The sequence below is a fragment of the Globicephala melas genome, chromosome 9 (genome assembly GCF_963455315.2).
Source record: "Globicephala melas chromosome 9, mGloMel1.2, whole genome shotgun sequence".
In the NCBI taxonomy this organism is placed as follows: Eukaryota; Metazoa; Chordata; class Mammalia; order Artiodactyla; family Delphinidae; genus Globicephala; species Globicephala melas.
In genome coordinates this window covers 14,060,330-14,082,394 of record NC_083322.1, presented here as the reverse complement: position 1 = coordinate 14,082,394, position 22,065 = coordinate 14,060,330, and the positions used below count along the sequence as shown (strand labels likewise).

Here is a 22,065-nt window from a genome sequence, read left to right as displayed (position 1 = left end):
CCTAGAGCCCATGCTCCACAACAAGAGAAGCCATCGCAATGAGAAGTCTGCGCACTGAAACAAAAGTAGCCCCCGCTTGTCGCAACTAGAGAAAAGCCCGCATACAGCAACGAAGACCCAACACAGCCAAAAATAAATAATTTATTATATTAAAAAAACTTATCATCTTGTTTCACTACGATGTAAATTGAGTAGGGTCTTAGAGCATGCTAGCTTTTGTAATACCCACATTTCAGAGGCCTACCCAAGAGAAGATCCCTTTCTGGCTTGCACCACAGACTAATGCAGGTCAGTGACAGGGAATAGCATTGCTCCATCCAGGGTCTTTGAACATAGAGGCTCACACAGGATGTGTTTTAGGAAATGTGGTAGATGTGGCCGCTATGCATCGAGAACTTTTCCTTTCCTCTCATTCTAGGTACATGGAAGGATTGTATTTCCTGGTCTGTTTGAAGGTAGGTGTCAGGTGACATCAGAGCTTTAACCACGGAAAAGTGACAGATGTCATTTCCAGGTGGAAACATTTAAGAACCAGTGCATACTCCTCCATATTCTCCCTCCCCCAAGTCGTGATTTTTTGATTTGGAGGCTCCAGAAGACTGAAGCATCCTGGGATGCTAAGTCAGTGTGTGGGGGAGAAGCTTCCTGGAAAACCTCTGAGGTTTTGGGTTTGTTGTGATCATAGCCTATCTTACCCTAGACTAGACAGGGGCCAGGCCTGGAGGTGGCACACATTCCATCCACAGTCCATTGGCCAGGACAGTCATGGAAGGCTGAGAAATAACTTCCAGCTGTATGCTTGGATACCTGAGATTCTTGATTCTAAAAGTTGAGGATTTTCATCAATTTTGGAAGATTCATCACCTTTGTCTCTAAATATTTCACCTGCCCGACTCTTTGCTCTCCTTCCAGGACTCCAGTTAAGGCTGTTTGAGATTGTCACACAGGTCTAATGCTCAAGTTTTTTGTCTTTTGATCAATTTTACAAATCAATTTGATGAACTATGACTTTTTAGCAATTTGACTCTTCCAATCAATGACTGAAGTAGCTCTCTCCATTTAACTTTTTAAAAATTTCAGCAACATTTTACAAGTTTTAAGGGTAGAGTTTTTGCATATATTTTGTTAAATTATTTAAATATTTTTAATGCTACTGTAGTAGATGACTTTTTTTTAAATTTCATAGTTTGTTAGTTGCTAGTATAAAGAATGAATATTGTTAAAATGACCATACTGCCCAAGGCAATCTATAGATTTGATGCAGTTGCTATCAAAATACCAATGGTATTTTTCACAGAACTAGAAAAAATAACTTCAAAATTTATATGGAAACACGAAAGACCCCAATTAGCCAAAACAACTTTGAGAAGGAAGAACAGAGCTAGAGGGATCATGCTCCCTGACTTCAGACTATACTACAAAGCTACAGTAATCAAAACAGTATGGTACCGGCACAAAAACAGACACATAGATCAATGGAACAGGATAGAGAGCCCAGAAATAAACCTATGCACTTATGGTCATATAGTCAGTTAATCTACGACAAAAGAGGCAAGAATATACAATGGAGAAAAGATAGTCTCTTCAATAAGTGGTGCTGGGAAAACTGGACAGCTGCATGTAAAAGTCTGAAATTAGAACATTCTCTAACACCATGTACAAAAACAAACTCCAAATGGATTAAAGACCTAAATGTAAGACGGGATCCTATAAAACTCCTAGAGGAAAAACATAGGCAGAGCACTCTTTGACATAAATAGCAGCAATATGTTTTTGGATCCGCCTCCTAAAGTAAAGGAAATAAAAAATAAACAACTGAGGTCTAATTAAACTTAAAATATTTTGCACAGCAAAGGAAACTATCAACCAAACAAAAAGATGAGCCACCGAATGGGAGAAAATATGCAAATGATATGACCAATAAGAAATTAATATCCAACATATATAAATAGCTCATAAATATTCAACATATATGAACAGCTCATACAAAACAGCAACATCAAAAAAACCAAACAACCTGATTAAAAAAATGGGCAGAATAACTGAATAGACATTTCTCCGAAGAGTAAATGCAGATGGTCAACAGGCATAGGAAAAGGTGCTTAACATCACTAATCATCAGGGAAATGCAAATCAAAACCACAACGGGATATCACCTCACACCGATCAGAATGGCTATCCTCAAAAAGAACACAAATAACAAATGTTGGCGAGTATGTGGTGAAAAGGGAACCTTCATACACTGTTGGTGAGAATGTAAACTGGTGCAGCTGCTTTGGAAGACAGCATGGAGGTTCCTTAAACTAAAAATAGAGCTACTATATGATCCAGCAATCCCACTGTTAGGTATATATCCAACAAAAACAAAAACACTAATTCGAAAAGATAAATGCACCCCAATGTTCATAGCAGCACTATTTACAATAGCCAAGACATGGAAGCAACCTAAATGTCCATCAACAGATGAATGGGTAAAGAAGATGTGGTATATATACGCAATGGAATATTACATGGCCACAAAAAAGAACGAAATTTTGTCATTTGCAGCAACTTGGATGGACTTGGAGCACATTATCCTAAGTGAAATAAGTCAAACAGAGAAATAAATACTGTGTGATATCACTTATACGTGGAATCTAAATACAACAAACTAGTGAATATAACAAAAAAGAAGCAGACTCACAGATATAGAGAACAAACACTGGTAATGGCTACCAGTGGGGAGAGGAGGGGGAGGGGCACCCTAGGGGTAGGGGAGTGGGAGGTAAAAACTATTGGGTGTAAGATAGGCTACAAGGATGTATGTTACGACACGGGGAAGATAGCCAATATTTTGTAATGACTGTAAATGGAATGTAACCTTTATATATATATATATATATATACACACACACACACACACACATAAATAAATTTATTTATTTTTGATTGCGTTGGGTCTTCGTTGCTGCATGCAGGCTTTCTTTTTTTTAGTTGCAGCGAGCGGGGGCTACTCTTCATTGCGCTGCACAGGCCTCTCATTAAGGTGGCTTCTCTTGTTGCAGAGCACGGGCTCTAGGTGCGCAGGCTCAGTAGTTGTGGCACATGGGCTTAGTTGCTCTGCAGCATGTGGGATCTTCCCGGACGAGGGCTCAAACCCGTGTCCCCTGCATTGGCAGGCGGATTCTTAACCACTGCGCCACCAGGGAAGCCCCAGAATGCAACCTTTAAAAATTCTATTAAAGGAAATGGAATCAATTTTTGTACACTGATCTTTTATCCTGTAATCTTACAGATTGGCTTGTTAGTTCTAGATTTTTTGGTAGACTGAACAGGGTTTTTAGTTGCACGTGTATCCAATGTTTTTATTAAAGCATAACACGGGCCACCATGATTCCAGCGCCTGAAATCAATTTCCTTATTTCTCTGTCCAGCTGCTAAACCAATGCCATGTATTTTTTTTTGCGGTACGCGGGCCTCTCACTGTTGTGGCCTCTCCCGTTGCGGAGCACAGGCTCTGGACGCACAGGCTCAGCGGCCATGGATCACAGGCCTAGCTGCTCCACAGCATGTGGGATCTTCCTGGACCGAGGCACAAACCTGTGTCCCCTGCATCGGCAGGCGGACTCTCAACCACTGTGCCACCAGGGAAGCCCGCCATGTATTTTATTTTAGCTGTTTGCTACAGCCGTACCTCACTTTCAGGAACTAATGTCTATATTAGTCAGGGTAGGTTAATTGCTGTATAAAAAATCCTAAAATTTCAGTGGCTTAAATATAATAAAAAGAGTTCTTTCTTACTTTTTGTGGTTTTGTCCAAAGTGGTTTTATTAGGAGGTCATTAAATCATCAGTGATCTGGGCTTCTTCATCAGAGTCCTTCATCAGTTCTTCCACATGTGGACAGAAATTTAGGGGAGAGAGTGTGGATCAAAGTATGTGAGTTTTGTTTTAGGGGTCAGGTCTGGCTATATTTAACTGCAAAGAAAGCTAGGACATATAATCTAGTCCTGTACTCAGCAAGAACAGGAAATGGCCACAGGGAATATCCACCCAGTCCTTGCCACATGTGGCATTATCCCCATTTTACAGATAAGAAAACTGAGGCTTGAGAGGTTAAGTGATCTTCCAGCTTTTACAGTCATAAACAACAGAGCCTCGAACTGAACCCCAATATGGCTGACTCCAAAGTCATGCTCTGAATCGCTCTGCTATGGATAATGCTTTCTCTCCTACTGACTCACTGGCCTGTGCAATCTTAAGACCTGTGGCAATCTTTTCCCCCTTAGAAGGGTTTCCTCCAAGCATCCACTTTTTCCTTCTGGTTCTGGCTTTTATTAATGGGTAATTTGTTCGCTTATAAGCATCCTGGTCCACGGGCTTAGTCTTCAGCAGATAAAGAGTCTGAGAGCCATGGCAATAAGCCATAAGAAGACATCGAAACAGAACACAAAGAGACATAGAAGCAGATATCAAGTGGTTTATTGACAGGGTATCTGCCCTCCAGTGTTGTTTTACAAGTATTGTCAAATGCAAAGTGTCTCAGTAGAAGAGACCACATCTATAGATCAGCGCGTGTAAAGAAAGCACTTAAGAATGGGAATTAGGACTTCCCTGGTGGCGCAGTGGATAAGAATCTGCCTGCCAATGCAGGGGACACCGGTTTGATCCCTGGTCTGGGAAGATCTCACGCGCTGTGGAGCAACTAAGCCCGTGCACCACAACTACAGAGCCTGTGCTCCAGAGCCTGCGAGACACAACTACTAAGCCCACGTGCCACGACTACTGAGCCCACACGCCACAACTACTAAAGCCCGGACGCCTAGAGGCCGTGCTCCGCAACAAGAGAAGCCACCGCAGGGAGAAGCCCACGCTCCGCAACAAAGAGTAGCCCCCCACCCCCGCTTGCCACAACTAGAGAAAGCCCACGCGCAGCAACGAAGACCAACGCAGCCACAAAAATAAAAAATAAAGTGTATCCAAGCTGCTTTAAAGACAAAAAAAAGAATGGGCATTAGATGGCCTCCTTACCAAACCAGCCTTGTCCTGCTGTCGCACAGCCAGCCAAAACGCTGAGACGCCGAAGTTCACAGCAAAGAGGGTTCTTCGCAAGGCAGCCGAGCAGAGAATATGGGAGAAAAATCTCAGATCTCAAACCTGCCTCCCCAAAGGCGAGGGGCTTGGGGTATTCACGGGATGACGAATAAAGAAGCAGGGCGGTGTGAAGCGCGGGCGCACGGGGAAAGGTTATGGGAAAAAGGTGCGGGAATCATGGTTCTGCGCAGGCGTAACTAAGCTACGGGTCCCTGCAGGTGCCCAGCTGGAGAATCGCCGGTCCTATCCAGTTTTAACTGGTTAAGCTGAACTAGAGGCAGCTGCAGCTCCAAGTTCCTGGAAAACAACTCGGGCAAAGATCTTGCTGTTCGGGCTACGTGCGGCTTGGAGGCCACGCAAGCGTTAAAGCGATCGTGATTAGTGAAGGCAGGTGGAGTGGATTTGACTCATCACGCACCGTTTCAGTCTCACAGAACTGGAGGACTGTCTCGCTCCTGGCTGTTTCTTCCCTATAGAGTGAGGATTAGGGTTGTTGCTGAACAGTGGGTTTTTTCCCACCCTCAAGCAGTGCCAGGCAGTGTAAGGAACATAGATCTTCTAAGGAAGATCTATTGGAGGCCGTTTGCATGGACCAAGTTGGACCTAAAGCGTGCCAGGGGGGAGGGGGGAGGGTCCGAGGGTCCGAGGCTCCTTCGTTAAAGCTGAGTACTGGCAGAAGGGAGGGACTGCGCACAGTGAAGAGGTCATGAGGACACCCACCCCACCAGTGTTACATTTACCCTTTGCTCTTACTGTATTCTCTGCTTTTATACTTATATTCGCTTAAGCTTAGCTATTCCAGGAAAGAGTTAGAAAACATGTAAGTCAGACTCTCACAAAAAAATGTAGTACACCTGGCTGTTTGGAACCGTCTCTTGGGCACGACATCCACTACACAACAACGTGCCCCCAAAGCAAGGGGAGCTTGGTGACGTGGGAGCACCTCCCCCCAAGGCCAAAGCCCCAGTGGGCAGAGTCCCGAGCTGGCTGCCGGGTGAGAGCACCATCTATCTGTGGCTTGGCCCTCCTCCAGGGGCTCCTCGGCTCTGCTGGGAAATAGCACTTGTTATGGGCGTCTAGAACTCTGCTTCCTGTTCATTATCAGTTCAAGGAAAGAATCTGTTTTTTTAATTTCCCCAGTATTGAATGTGCTTGGAGGAACATACTGAGCGCAATACGTTTGTCTTTTCACTTTAGATTCATATAACTTGCTGGAGACGCTGGTGGGTAGATCCTTAGACACAGCTGCACTGCATTCCCCTGTTGACACGCTCTTATCTCACTTGGAATATAGGATCTGCTTCTCCCTCCATTTCCATGGACTGTGATCCCTGGCAGTGCATTTCTAACTTAAAAAAAAGTATGTTGGAAGCATTCTGAATTCTGTCACAATCTTTGGCATGGGTTTTTATGGAACTTGAATTTTGGTTGAGTTGCATTTAACCTTGGCTGCATTTAGGGTTTATTAGTATTACCTGAATTCTGGGAGACACGGAATTTGGAGGGTGGGAAGGTGGGTGGATTGGACAATAACACGGGCTGAGTAGTTTATTTATCCAAATATTTCTTGACTTCCTACTCTGCCCGGCAGGGTAACAGATGCCCTAGAAATAGAGATGAAAGACAAATCCTTACCTGCAAGGATTTTGTGGTTCCATGGGGAAGGAAAATCAGGAAAGAAAGGTTGACAGTATGGCATAATGAGAATTACACACAAGGGGTTGGGAACCTGGGCGAGGGACACCCACCTCATCAGGAGCCTGAGGATAAGCTTCCCAGAAAAATGACTCAGGCTGGTTCTTGAAGGGCACAGGTGTGAGAAAAGCAGGAGGATCCCAGGTAGGGGGCGGATGCTTGACAGAAAGAGCTCTGGATACAGGAAGGGATGGGGTGGGCGCAGGGCCTTACTCCTCTGAGGCTGAAGGGAGAAAGAGGTGTGAGGCACAGGTTTGTGGGAAGGGGAGGGGTTGAGAGAGCCCTGCGGTGGCCTGGATTTCTCTGGGTTACTCTGGAGGGTAAGGGTTGGGGGTGGAGAGAGTGGTGGGTTTCCAAGTAGCCACAGATGGAGCGGATGAGCACAGACGCTGGCCCGAGGTTCCCGCAGTTCTGGGAGTCTGGGTGGAGAAGCAGAGCTGTAGATGGTTGAAGTGGGTAGCAGGGAGCTGAGGGTATGGCTGAGAAGATGGGTGGAGTTTAGGCTGGTTGGGGACGTTGTGAAACCAGGAGGCACAGAAAAGGCAGGCCCAGGAGCCTGGCAGTCCTCAGGCCCGAGAACACTGGCCATGGAAGCCAGGATAAGAGGGCTGGGTGAGGATATTGGAGTTGCTGGGAGTGTTAAAATGGTGCAGCCGCTGTGGAAAAGTCTGGCAGTTCCTCAAAAAGTTAAGAATTACCATACAATCCAGCAATTCCACTTGCAGGTGTATGTCTTAAAGAATTGAAAGCTGGGACACAGATGCTTACACACCAGTGTTCAAGCAGCATGATTCACAGAAGCCAAAAGGTGGAAACCACTCACTTATCCATCAACAGATGAATGGATAAACAAAATGTGTATACAGACAATGGAATGTTATCAGACTTAAAAAGGAAGAAAATTCTGGTATACGCTATAAGATAAATAGATGAACCTTGAAAACACTGTTGAGTAAAATAAGCCATACATAAAAGGGCAAATATTGTACGATTCCACTCAAATGATGTAGCTAGAGAAGGGAAATTCAGAGACAGAAAGTAGAAGGGTGGCTGCCAAACAGAAGGGGAAATGGGGAGTTATGGTTTAATGGGCACAGAGAGTCTGTTTGGGATGATGACATTTCTAGAAAGAGCTAGTGGTGATGTTTGCACAACATTGTGAATTTAATTAATGCCACTAACGGTACACTTTATTTAAAAATTTTTTTAAAAAAATATTTTTTTATTTTTTATTGAAGTACAGTTTATTTATTTATTTATTTGTCCACGCCCCGTGGCATGCGGGAATCTTAGTTCCCTGACCAGGGATGGAACCCGTGTCCCCTGCATTGGGAGCTTGGAGTCTTAACCACTGGATTGCCAGGGAAGTCCCTCTAACAGTACACTTTAAAGTGGGTAAAATGGTAAATTTTATGTTATGTACTGACTTTACCACAATAACAATAATGTTTAAAAAAATGACTGCTGGGGCTTCCCTGGTGGCGCAGTGGTTGAGAGCCCCTCTGCCGATGCAGGGGACGCGGGTTCGTGCCCCGGTCTGGGAAGATCCCACATGCCGCGGGGCGTTTGGGCCTGTGAGCCGTGGCCGCTGAGCCTGCGCGTCCGGAGCCTGTGCTCCGCAACGAGAGAGGCCGCAACAGTGAGAGGCCCGCGTACCGAAAAAAACACACACACACAAAAACTGTTGGAAGGGTGAGAAGGCCGTCAGAGGGGATGGTGACTCACCGTGGTGGAGCTCCGGTGGGCCGTCCCGGGGAGGACCTGGTGGTGAGGCCGGCAAGCTAGAGGCTGCCTGGCACTGAAGTCTCGCGAGAGGGCAAGGCCCGGGTGCAAAGGATGTCGGCTCCGCACCCAGATCCGGGATGAACTTGGGAAGCTCTTCGGATGGCAGGTGACAGCAACGCCTTAGGCCTCAGGGATGGAGCTGGGGAGCCGTGAGGGTTGGAACGGCTCGGGAGAGTTAGTGGCAGTGAGCATGCTCCCCGCCCTCCGCCCAGCTGCCCGGGAGCAGGTAGTGAAACGACCTCAAAGCCCGCCCTCCACCGCCACACATAGTGGCAAATTTTAAATGCAGTGGTGGGTTGCGAACATGTTCAGAGGTATTGAATACTCTCCGGAGGACTAAATAACTTACAAAAGATGTGGCTGGTAACGATAACCTCTGTAGCCTCAGAACTGGTCTGGTTCTAGAATAAACAAGCATGCCAGGCTGAGTGTACAGTGATTCCAAACAGTTTAATGTAATTCCAAGACAAAGTGTGATTACATTTCTACACATATACAATATGCATATGTGAGTTTACAAATTTTAATTAATAACTCGTTTCACCTCAGAGACCGAAAAAATGATCAAAAAGAAACTGTAAGTAACAAGCTATAACATAGTTCACCACAACGGGACCCCCCTTTCTCACCCTACAGTTAGTAATATTACAATTAAAATAACTATATTCTTCTATAATTTTTTTCTGTTAAAATCATCTCATAAATTTACAATGCTATTATTAGTTTCCAAGACTAATATAAATTCACTCCATTTTTCTACAACGAAAATGATCATTAATTTAGAAGCACACGACGTCATGATGAAAAACACAAGCATTTTAGTAGCAAGGACTTGATCAGTTAAGAATTATTTTTCTTGTAAAACATTCTAAAGCCAAGTAAAATATCCATTCTTATACCTATAATATGAGACTAAGGGATAGGTTACATATAGGCCTACAACACATTGGTTTGTCTTTTTAAAAAAGTAGACATTTATAAATAAAAAAAGAAAAGAGGGACAATTCACATAGGAAAAAGAGGTACACGAGAAAATACTGTTGCACGCAATAATTTTCACAAAGATTAACATGGATTAACACTTTTTATTACAGAAACCGTACAGTGAAGGAACACAACAGGCCAGGGCTTCCATAGGGTAATTGAGCTGAGATGACCTGGTAGAGAAAGATCTGGGCGAGATGGCCCTGGGGAGGAACCGCGTTCCTGGGACCGGTGACCGAGCCTCACCGGGCCTCCTCTTCCCTGCTCTCATTCTGGGGAGTGCGGCTTTCTATCCAGGGTGTCCTGAATTTGTGGGCAGTTGAAAGGTAAACATTTCTACAGATCCGTTCTCTTTCCATCCTAATGGATACCATTTTTGGAAACATGATATAATATCAGAGGCTGCAGCTCAATAACATGTGGTCAAAGCAAAACAGGATGGAAAATTCCGGTCATTCTGATGTGCTGCCCCCCTCACTCATCTATGCCCTTGTCGCTAGGGACCCAGAGAGCAGCGGCTCCCCTTTGGGGCCACCTGCCTCCACTGTGGCAGGGTGGTGGCCGGGGCCCGGCGCCCGGCCTCAGGCCACGTGCGAAGGTGCAGCCTGGGCCGCCCCGGGCTCCCCCCATCCACCACCCAACGCTGACTCCGACTTCTAAAAGCTCCTCTCCCCCCTTCATCCGTAAAGCTATACTTTTCCTATCAGAAATTTGGTTTGATATATATATACACAAACATATATATCAGCATCTATATCTATACAGTGATTCTACTAGACTGGAAACTCTGCTGCCCCGAAGTATGACTTCCTGGTCTACTTCATTTGGTTAAAAAAAAACGCACAGAAAGAGGATGAGGAGATGCTTTGGGGGCCAGAAATGATTGTGCCCTGGGAAAGCCACAGAAGAAAGCTTTAAATGAGCAGTAACACAACAGTGAAAGGGTGAAAGGTGACAGGGGGAGTGAGACGGTGGGGAGAAACCATGCGCCGCGGTGGCGGCGAACAGGAATATCTGCAGGAAGGGAGGAGGGTGGGGTGAGGTGGGGACACTTTAGGTTCCATCCATAAGTCACAGAAAGCTACGAAGGATGGGCGTGGTCAAGTCACTTTCCATCTCCCAAGTTCTTCCTGAGCCAAACTATTAAAATAATAATTAATAATAATAACAATAATAACAATAATAGTAAATCCATTGCCCCTTCAACCAAGCAGGCGAGCATCTAACAGGGAGGCAAGATCACCACTCACAAGTCTAAGTGGGTCCTTCTTCCTGGCTCTTGAGAGCTTCCTGGGAGTCCTGGGTGCCTGGGCACGGGGCTGTGGTGACAGCAGGGCAGAGGCCAAGGTGGCCTCGGGGACAGTGACCCAACACAAGAAGGGGGGAGGGAGTGCCAGGAGGTTCATGTGGAGGCTGGCTGAAAGGCAACCAGAGAGCGAGGGCAGAGTCCTTTTTCAGATACAGCGTATGTACTTAAAAAAAAAAAAAAAAAAAGCCAATTTCTATACCTTTATTTTTAAAAAATATGATTAAGCCCCAAAGACCATGACATAAAATTCATTTGGTTAATTAAATCAAAGGGAAAAAACCAAACAGAGGAAAGCAGAGGATAATTAGGAGGGGCAAGATGAAAAATATTTTACAATGACATTTCTAACCAAAAACCGTGATAAGAGCATACTGTCAAGAGAGTTCACAGCGAAAAAGCAAATGCATTAAAAACAACCACCAGTTCGTTCCCTGGTCCCAGGTGTTCAGCAGTTTTCAAGGTGTTATCTGCTAAAGGAATGCCCTTCAGATCACAGCAGGTCCTCTGCACCAAGGTTGTGGCACAAGAGAAAAGAAGAAATGAACCAAAACTCTTAGGGAACCTGGCTCCTGCATCATGGTGATGGGCCCTCTCAATTATGACCTCTACTCGGACGGATCTCACTGCTCCTCCCCCCTACCCCCATTGCCCCTCGGTCCCCAGTCCCCTCCTCCCCCACTCAGCAGCACTTACAATCTCTAGCAAAAAATCTAGATCCCACCTCCTAATGACCTAGGCTTTAAAACGAAGTTTGACAAAGAGTGAAAAGGAAACACAACCTTTTACACTTATTTTGTTTTAAAGGAGAAAAGGAACAAATGACAGCAGATAGATGGAAAACCCAACCAATAAGTATGGGCACAGGGGTGTATGACTCTCCCCTGCAAAACGCCAATCAGAATATTGCTGGGGGCCCAGAAATAGCAGCTGTACCTTCGGGGCCACCTGAATCCCAGTGTCTTCTACTGCCCGGTGACTGGAAGTCAGTGGACCGATGAATAAATTAAACATTCAAATCAAGACAGAATCAACAAACCAGGTATCTGTTCTCTCTGCCTCTTCCAAGATGTCAAAGAGAAGGCCTTGACGACCAGTGTGGATACAACGTGGCACGAGATCTTCGCATCTGGCCCAGGCTGTGGACTCACCCCTTCCCTGCTCGACCTGGAAATCCTTTCACATTCTCTCATGTTCCCATGGAAACCAGTAATATGGAAGGCTACACAACAGTACGGGTAGAACACACCTGCCTTGGGGTGCCTTGGGGGAACGTGGCCTCCAACTAAAGAGGCGAAATTGCTGGGGTTTGAAGATGTCAGTTATAAACAGAAATTTTCTTTAAAAAGTACCAGTTTACATGTAAACTATAAAACACTTTAACTATAAAACGTAGCCAGAAATATGCTTAAGTATCCACAGTCAATTATTTAGTTCACGTGTTTTAAAATGTGACTCTCTTGATATCTTAGAAGCCTAACAGCATTTTACAGTAGCTAAAAACATATATACTTAACATGTGCATTTGAAAATCACATTTGATTACAAAACACAAGGAATAATCTCTTCCTTGGTTCCATTTTTGTTGTAAAGATTACCTATTTTCAGAGTTCACTTAAGCAACAATGACCAGGGTGTGCATTAATCGTTATTTTCAGCCCACACAGAGTTCATAGTCTTTTAAATCCCAAGATCAAGCTGGCTACATGATTTCAAAAAAGGCTATAACCAGGATGAATGCCCACATTTGAGGTAATTATTGCCATCAGGTCACAGTTTGTGTAAGATAATGTATCTAAAACCTTCTTTAAAAAAATCTTTAGGTGTTCTGTCAGAATTCCAGAACACCTATTGAATGAAACCAACCAGGATCTCAAATTCTGATCAGCTGGGTTTGCTTCCAATGGAATTTAAGTTCTAGAAGATTCTAGAACTTGTGTAAACTACCTAAGAATTTAGGCAAACATGCCTGGAGCCAGTCAATAAAGTAGTTTTTAAAGTAAAAAAAGAAACGAAAACCCCACCCCAAACAACTGAGGAGATGTTTCATAACAAATGGTGATAGTTTTCTAAAAAATTAAAAATCTAGTCCTAAAGCATTTCTAAATTCTCGCCACCTTTCAAGCAAAGTAAAAATCTTCTGTGTTACTATTAATCTCATGCCTCGGCAAGAGACTCTCCTTCCTTATCTCCTGAAAGTTGGCTAGCTTTTCTCAGTTTACACAACTGTTGCTTTCCATTTCTTTGAGAAGACTATCTCGAAAGAAAACTTTGTTCCTCTTTCTGAAAGTCATCTTGTCTTTCTCCTTCTTCTTCTTTTTTTTTTTTTTTTTTTTTTTTTTAAGCACAAAGAAAACAGTTCCTGGACACCAGACCCACATACGGTATTTACAAATTTGGTGTGAATCCCGCATCTGGTTCTACCCAGAGCTGAAGAGTGGATCGATTACAGAGACCAGAGTTGTCATATTTATCAGTGCAGTAAAAAATAGCATTTTGAAAAAAATATATACCTTTAGTATTGCCTTTCTAGAATTAACTATAAGCAAGAAAAAAAATTATTTTCTTTTTTAAAGAAAAGAACACTTTTTTTTTCTTCACTCTTATAAGAGTTTGTTGTAGCAGCACTACTAAAGCTAATTGGTACACTGGAAAGGAATAGAAAATGAACTCTACTATGAATCAAGAAACTCCCCTAAGATTTTCTCTAAAAGTCAAACTAATTCTGCCCCTGCTGTTTGGATCCAATTCAGGACTCTCTCTACACACAGACCTTCTGCTGAGTTCCACGCATGGGGCAGGGGTGGCACGGGGCAACGTTCCTTCGAGACCTTTCTTCGCTCACACACCTAGAAGACAGCCGAGGCTGGTGTCTGCGAGCTCGGTTCTGGAGCTGGGCAGGCCCACGTTCAGGGCTAGGCTCCCCTACTAGCTGTGTGATCCTAGGCTGGTTACCAGCTCACCAAGCCAGCTACCTCATCTGTAAGGGGATTAGTACTGCAGATTTCATAGGGTCGTTATGAAGACGGAAGGACATGGGATAAACGTGAGCGACTGTCAGAACAGTGTTTGGCACACAATCAATGGGAACATCATTAGATGGTCCATCAGAAACACGAGGCCACTTACTGATGCTAATTCAAGAAGTGAAACAATTCGTATTTTAGTAAAGGTCTGATTAACAAAAAACTTCACTAGGAACTTGGGGATTTGGGGCCACCATGGTATTTTCTTTCCTTTAACGCATGCTGCTTTCTTAGAGGGTCAGCTGTCTCATCAACTCCTTCCTCTGTAAATGGGGGAGGGGGTGTTGTAAATGGCGTGATCTGAGGGCGCCACGAGCTCACACAGGGCTTGGCACGAGCCTGGAGTACTGAAAGCACTCAGCAAATGGTGGCTCTTATTCACTGGAGGGATGTGACAAGTTTTACCAAGAAGAGACAGTCAACATAGCATTCTAATGCAAGGGCCTGTGATTAGGGGCTCTCGAAGGCTTGCAGGAGTCAAGCTGGGGCACCAGGAAGCTCCCTGCTGGTAGAGGTACCCAGAGCAAGCGTGCCCCACAGGAGGGTCGCTTCTCTGTAAATTCTCACTGGGTCTCAAGGGAAGAACTGGCTTGGAGCTGGCTCTCCTGGGCTTCTGGAAGCTGCAGGAAGGATGTGAGCAGCCTTTCCTAGGTTGGGTCACTCTAGTGAGCGAGGGCGCCGAAAGCCTCCAAAAGGTTTCTACTGCGTTTAAATGTCATTTCACCGTCTCCACTTCTCCACTGAGTCCAGTCTGTGGAGATCAGAAGTGAGCGTCCTAAGGCAGCAAAGCACTGACACCCCGAGTCCGGCCCCAGCGTGCACCGGACCCTGATGCGGCCGCACCTCCTGGCAGAAGGTCTGCTCTGGCTGATGCCCGAGGTAACGTGAGGTTAGTTAAGCCCACAGATCCGTGCGGTGCCTCCAGTTTCCCAACAGCAGCAGCATTTAGGGTTACGAACCTCCACTCCTCTTACAAGATGAGCACAGTTTTAAAATAAAAGCAAAAAAAAAAAAAAAAAAAAATTCCAAGTCAGGATAGAGACGAAAGAGAGAGACAAATGGGATCGCATCTCTGACAAAGTCATTATTGCCGGGAGAGGAACGCCACTCTGTCCATATCTGGGGTGTCTTTGAGAAGGGTTCTTTGGCTAAAGAAAGGAAGACTTTCACTTTCCTTTCCAATTTGGTTAGGACAGCTCGGGCCTGCTCAACTCTGAGGCTTCCCCATCTGAAATCTGTAAGACACACCAGAAGGAAAAGACAGAGAAGAAAAGGGAGGGGAGCATGCATGGCCCTGGCTGGCATATTTCTTGGCAGAATTGCTTGGGCTGGCGTTGAGCGGCACCCGGCGAAGCCCGTGACCTGCGGAAGGAGCCCCGGCCTCTCTGCTGCGCCCTCCCTGCTGCTTGGGGGCACCTCGCTTTCCTCTTCTGTCTGTTCTGTCCCAGCAGCTGCTGAACAGGCCAGCGAGAGCCCCACATCCTACCCCGCCCCAGCGCCAGAGAACCCGGGAGGAAAGCTGGGGCGAGCCCGTCGGCGCACCGCGTTTCATCAACCACAGCCCATCAGCAATAGCTCCGTAAGCCTCCTCATATCCTTCCTCCAGTTTCCAAGAAAGTCTGCTCCACTCACTCACACGCACTCACACAACCCAAATCCTCCACCGCAAGCTTGTTCCAAAATGAGTGTTTGCAACACCAAAGGTCTGGTCAAGGGAAATCCGCCCGTTAGCAGCTGGGCTGATCTCACCTTCCCTTCCTTACATCCCACAATCTGGTGTTTGGGCGGGTTGAGTCTTCCAGGGTGAAGAGGACAAGGCCAGCTGGCTCCCACAGCCCGCCAGCCACCCACCGCCAGTAAGGCCGGAATGCAAATACAGTCCAGGAGACAACCGCTGGTTGACCCCAACCCTTCTCTTCCCTCTGCACTCCATCAACCACATGTTCCACTTCACAGTATTAACCGGCACCAAGCCTCAGACTCTCGCACCCATCGGCCTGCTCACCCCTCTCCTTGGAAACAGCCAAAACATCACGGAAGAGCCCCTAAGCGCAGAGATACGGGTGCAAATACCCAGAGGGGTCTGCGAGACCCCACCGAGCAGAAGCAAATCAACCTGCGGTTCCTAAGGCTCCAGTTACGAGGTTCTCCTTGCCCGGTCCTTTTCAACCTTCCCTTTTAGCCTTAACCACGTTTCCTCAGTAAAGAGAGATGGAGTCAATTCCACAGCAGATGATGTTCTAAGTTGTTTGTGATCTAAATAAGGACTAGGTCTGCATTCCTCTACATGAGAGCTGGGTCTTAGGGACGGCAGCCTTTTATTCATCCTATTGGCCAGGGCGACTCGGAGCTGGAGGGCAGGATGGGAGCTGGGGCAGATGCTGAGGAAGCCCACGCAGGGGCTGGCCTCTCCCACTGGGGTCTTCTCCTGGGGCTTCGGAACCACAGCTCTGTGCTCGGCTGGAAAAGGAAGGCAGATAGCGACTCGGGGAGGGCGCTAATGTTTGCTGAGCGGCTCTGGGCTGGGCATGGCCTGGTGTCTCCCTTCATTAGCTTCAGTGAAGCCAGCCATTCCAGACCTTCCTTTACCCACCCGGGGCCCGGCAGTTTCTGGGTTTGGTGGGTCGCGTGTAGGCACCTCAAGCTGATTTAAAAAGTCCACGGCACACAGCACCGTGCCCTAAGGGGCACAGTCGGAGCCCCGTGGGCCTGGCTCGAGGCCCCACTGTGCCCCTCCGTCGGCCAACTATTTCAGGGGGGCAGCAGCCTGCAATGTCCAAGGAGCTGCTGGACTTTTGTCAGTGTTCCTCTGGCCTCCTATTAACCCTCCACCTTTTTTTTGGCTCCATAGTTTGTCCCTACAATTGTGTGCTGAGAACATGTACCGGGGTTCGGGGGGCACTGAAGAAGTGGGCAGTGTGGTTAGTGAGAGGAAGGGAGGCTGACGTTTCCCAGGGGAAGGTACCACCTGCCTAGCACTTTCCATCAGCTTGTTTACCTCCAGTGGCTTCTAGGAGGGGTCAGTTATCTCTGCACCGAAGGATGTAAGCCATACTCCTGGTGTGCTGATGGGAAAAGGGGGGGACATTTGGGAAAGGGGCTGAGTCAGCTCTGGGCAGAGTTTTTTTTTTTTTTGCTTGACAGGTCAGTATCAGACACGAGGCATGCCCAGGATCTACTTAGCAGGTTTCAGAAGCACAGGGAACATGGGAGAGGACCACGGCTAAGGGTTCAGCCCATGAGATGCCTCCTCAGATCTCCTCTCAGGCCACTGAGAATCTAGAAGAATACAGCATTGATGGTGACCATGGACCATGTTGTCCAGAGCCCAATCTGACCTGTATAGAGATAAAGGCTTTGATTCTTCAAACTTTTGTTCTGTGGTGGATATTTCTTGACATTTTCCTAATTCCTGGATCTTTCCTTTCCTTCTTTTTGGTCTGACAAAACTAGACATCTGCATGTCCCTCCTGTTTACTCAGATACTCACAGATATAATAAAATAAACTTAAATATTAAAGAGAAAACACAAAGATACGTGGAATAAATGTGCATTTTAAAACCCCAACTAAAGCATCAAAATGATGATTATGATAATAACCAAAATAATTAGTACAATAATATCTTTATGAGCAGCACGAAACTTTCATTCCTGATCTGGAAGAAAAGGAAAGAAAATATCAGGTGAAAGAGCAACTTCCAACTTAAGTAGACAAAATAATTTTCTTTAAAATGGAAGGCTATGTTGTCTTTTCCTATAAAAGATCAGATCTAGAAAGGGCTGGAAGTGAACTGTACAAGGGGGTCCAGGATGCTACCCAATAAGGCAAAAATGCTGGCTCACTGCAGCCAAGACTTCTGTAACTGGGCGCAGGAAGATCGGACGGGGCACTGCTGCCCTCCGGATGCCAAGAGTCCAGAACAGAGATGGTTCCCCAGGCTGGCGCGGCTCTGGGAGCACTCTGGCTCACATGTCCTCCAAAGACTTTCCTCCCCTCACTCTCTCTGGACAGGCCATGTTTCTGTCGTCTCAGAATGACGGCACTTCCCCATGTCCGGATAAAGACGTATTGATCGTGGCACCACGAGGACAGAATCTTGTCCTGTTGCCAATGGCTCCCCGGCGGGCCCGCTGGGTACCTGGGGCTCTGCCCGAGCCTGCCCTGCCTCGAGTGGGACATGGTGTCCTTCCTTCCTTCCGGCCTAAGGCTGGGACTAGGCTGGTTCCAATCTGGGGACCGATTTCTTTGTAGGATAAGTAGCATTTATGCTTGGAGAGGGGAAATTTCCAGAGTTATTTCACATTTCACAGCTAAGAGCTAAGGTAAGGGCTTGGCTTCGTTACTGAATTAGGTCAGATATCATGATAAAAACACCTTTCACAGTAGATCGATCGTAAAGGGAGACCACAGGATGAGGACAGAAAGTGAGGGAGGGTGAGGACGGACTTCTGTCCGAAACTGAGAGCCATCTCTCCGCACCCTGGAAACTTGGCTTTGGGGTCAGGTAAGCACTCGGCATCAAGAATCAAACAATTAGGGCCACGCTTTCAAGTCCCACTGATGACCAGACAGCGTTTCCCAACATTCACGTATTTTAAGAATAATTTGCTATGGACAGAGTGACCCCTCTGCCCTCACCCCCACCAGTGTTCAAAGCCTGAGAAAAATTTCAGAATGTGTCAAAGGTGCAAAGAGGGCAAAGGGCAAATTTCCTTGGAAACTGAACTGCCCGTGGGAGTGTTTTCCAAAGTGCAGTACAGGACTACATGGTTACCCTCATAAATGTCCCTCCAGCCTCTGCCCACCAGACTCCTCAAAAACAAAAAACGAAGGCGTTCCTTGCGTAGGCCTGGGTAACTCGAGGAACGATTCAGCAGCAAACGACGGCTGATGGCTGTCTACAGGGGGAAGGACCCGGCAAAACGGTGAGAGCAAAACACAGCTGGTGGAACCAGAGGAGAGGGGGCAGGGCTGCGAGAGTGAAGCGGGGCGGGGTGGGGGGGGCGCGAGTCTGAGAACACGGGGCTGGGCCCGCTACCAGGCCTCCTCTCCATCCCGCGGACAGCAACAGGGAGGCTGTGCCAGGACTGGAGGCTGAAGGCGGCTGCCCGGCAAGGCCAACATTCCTAAAACAGAGATGGGACCTGCGGTCCCAACGAATGGCAGAGCCCCTGCCCTCCCAACCCTGGGGGCAGAACTGGGTGAGGGTACAGGGTGGGGAGTCTCTCTTGCTCTGTCTCCAAAGTAAAAGTCATCCAAAGCCATCACCATCGTCAGATTCACCCACCACCATCCATCTCGCACATCTCTCTCCAGATCCACGGGCTCACCTAGACCCTGCCAGCTGCCTGACACCCCTCTGCTAGCAAACAGTCCAGGAAAGACAACAGATATTAAAATAAAATAGAAATTAAACAAACAAACAAAAAAAAAAAAAAAGAGGAAAGACCAGAGTAAAATGTTGCAACAGCACAGAAGAAGGGCTGAGATGATGTGACTCGCCTCAGCCGGCTTCTTGGAGTACCGTGGAAGTAAACCCTCAACCGCGTCCCCGGTCGCTAAGGCACTAGGAGGGAAAGATGTAAAACCAAGTCTGCGAGAGCCGGCGGCGGTGCCGGGGACAGGAGCGCGGCACCGCGGGCACCCGCGCGTGCACCTGGACCACGGCGCGGGTCACGTGCCTAGGTGAGATCGCTCTTCTTGTGCAATTACATTGAGGAAGTCTCTTGGTATCGTTGGGGGTGAACACAAAGTAGCACAGACAGGTGCAGACTGCGACATCTACCAGGGTGTCGGCGACGCCGCGGGCCCTACGCTACGTGACGAGGGATGGACTCAAAAAGAAAAGAAATCTTCAGAAAAGAAAAAAAATCATTAATGACATTTGAGGAATATCATTGCTTAGGGATTTATCCAGAGTGTTCAGAAAGAGAAAACGCGCCCTCCTCTCCCAGGGGTCCTCCTTCAGCCCGGCTGCCCCCATTGCTCCCAGCAAGTGGGCCAGATCGGGGCTTCCCCAGCCCCGGACCCGCCCCCAGATACCAGCCTCCTCCGGCCACGGCCTGACCTTTCTAGACGGTTGCTGACACTTCAGAGTTCTGGAAAAATCCCTAATTCTTACGTTCAATCATTAAAAATCTATTGGATTTTTAATCCAATAGATTAAAACTCGTATCAGGTGTCCCTGACAGCAAATTCTTAAACGCCACTTGCTGCCATATGAAAATAATCTTTGAAAAATTCATAAAGTTCTTCAAACACTGGGCGGCCCCCCCTCCCCCCCCAATTTCTGGAATCTTCCGTGGCTCTCTTCTTCTCCTTTCCAGTCTGGTGCAGAATGGGTTCGTGAGCTGTGGTTTTTTGTTACTGACGTTTTCTTTTTTTTTCTTTTTCTTTTTTAAAATAAAAAGCATAGATTTCCCCCCCTCCTTAAATCCCTTCCTTTTTAAAATGTTCTCTTCTCCGCTCTCAGTCCTCCTACTTCCTAGTTCAAGTTTCATTTGTGTCCCGTCCCTGCCCCCTGCTCCCCTCCCCTGCCCCGTTTGCATTGTTTCTGTGCGGCACCTTCAGTATAAAAAGCCCAGCTCCCCCCTCGTCCCTCCTCCTTTCTCTCCTACCCTCTGGCCATCCTCCCTCCCCTCCCCTCCCCTTCCAGTGTTTATATGTAAGGGTACTGGTTGACCTTGGCGGGGCTCAGTGGGTATCCAGTGTAGACGGTGGAGGCTGGAGAGGCGCTGATGTAGGTCTGGTGGGCGAACTGGGCTGGATACTGACTCGGGTGGATGGTGGGCGAAGGCAGGACCCGGGGGCCCATGCTCACGGGGACCTGGTGGACGATGCTGGCTGGGTAGGCGGCGTGCTGCACGGTGTGACGCGCCGAGCCTTGGGAGGCCACCAGGTGGGCCACGGTGCCAGTGGAGCCCAGGGCGGCAGGCGCCGTGTAGGTGTAGAGGTGGGGCTGGGTGGGGAGGTGGGCGGCGGCGGCCAGGTGCGGGTGCACGGTGCCGTGGCTGGGGCTGTTGTGTGGGAAGGAGTATGGCGCCTGGGCCATCGTGGGGGTGATGTAGGCCTGCTGCCGTCGGTGGCTCCCCGTGCGATCTGCGGTGATGTGCTGCTGAGCCTGGAGGGGGAGAAGCACCAGGAGAGGGCTGCGTCATCAGGGCTGGACACGCGCACGCATGCGCACCCACGGGAGAGGCCGCGAGGGGCGGGGGCGGGGGAGAGGAGGGAGAGGCGGGGAGTGCGGAGGAGAGCAAGGTGGGGAGGAGAGGGCGGGGAAGGCGGAGGGAGAGGAGCGGCAGGCGTAACAGAAGACGCCTCCCTCGCGCGCCCGCGAAGTGTCAATTAGCCTGGGCTGAGAAGGAAAGCCGTGTCCAGCCATGCTCCGGGCTGGGTGACACTCAGAGCCAGACGCAAAGGGAACGGGAGCCAGTAGGTCCCCCGAGGGCATCCTGCAGCTGTGAAGTGTGGAAAGGAGCCCCTTTCTCTCTCACCGTGAAGTCCTGCTCCCTAAACTGCAGGCTCTCAGACACTTCGCTGTCTGAGGTCACAGGTACACAGGAAGCAGCCCTCTCTCACCTGGAGAACCTAAGTCATGACACGGACGCGGCCTCGGTTTACAGCCAGGGGCACCGCTTCCGATGAAGGGCTTCTCAACACAAACTCCCCCTTATCTCACCTCTGAGCTGCTAAGGAAGCAGGGCCCGCAGTCCACTTTGCAACTCGGACCTGAGTGACCCTCCACACACAGGCTGAGCGCTGCCCGTAGAGACTCTGTCTTGTTCACATTCCCCCTGAATGTCACCCACCTTCTCCGAATCCTCCGGCTCTTTTCCTGGGTGTGAGGTCCCTGTGGGAGGCCTCCTCCACTGTAATGACTCGCTAGGCCCAGCATGGTCGGACCATGGGACCCAGACGCAGTGTTTTACCCTTTGCTGGGCCGAAATAGCAAGACGTGGGCCAGCCTACTTTTAAGCTCTGGCACCACGTCACTAAGCACTTCGGAGCATCAGACGAGTCATTTTGCTTTGGGCCGGCTCTCTGTGAATCGGGGATCCGCCTCCCCCAAGGGGACCCACAGCAGAACGAGAACACCAGCGGTCACTCGGGGTGCCTCCTGCCGCCACGGGAGGGGCTGAGTCTCCGGGAGGTGGGCAAGGGTCCACCCTGGCGCCCCTGGCGAGCGGCCGTCGGGC

General features: G+C 48.0%; 1 protein-coding gene across 2 annotated transcripts in view; it reads right to left on the bottom strand.

The window, feature by feature from the left end:
* Nucleotides 1–13,149: 13,149 nt before the first annotated feature.
* The window catches only part of HIPK2 (homeodomain interacting protein kinase 2), a 194,378-nt gene continuing 185,462 nt past the window's right edge, over nucleotides 13,150–22,065 (bottom strand). For both annotated transcript variants that reach the window (XM_030853979.2, XM_030853981.2), the window contains exon 15: nucleotides 13,150–20,990. In XM_030853979.2, the coding sequence (XP_030709839.1) occupies nucleotides 20,529–20,990 (462 nt within the window). In that variant the 3' untranslated portion in view covers nucleotides 13,150–20,528. The remainder of the gene's footprint in view (nucleotides 20,991–22,065) is intronic.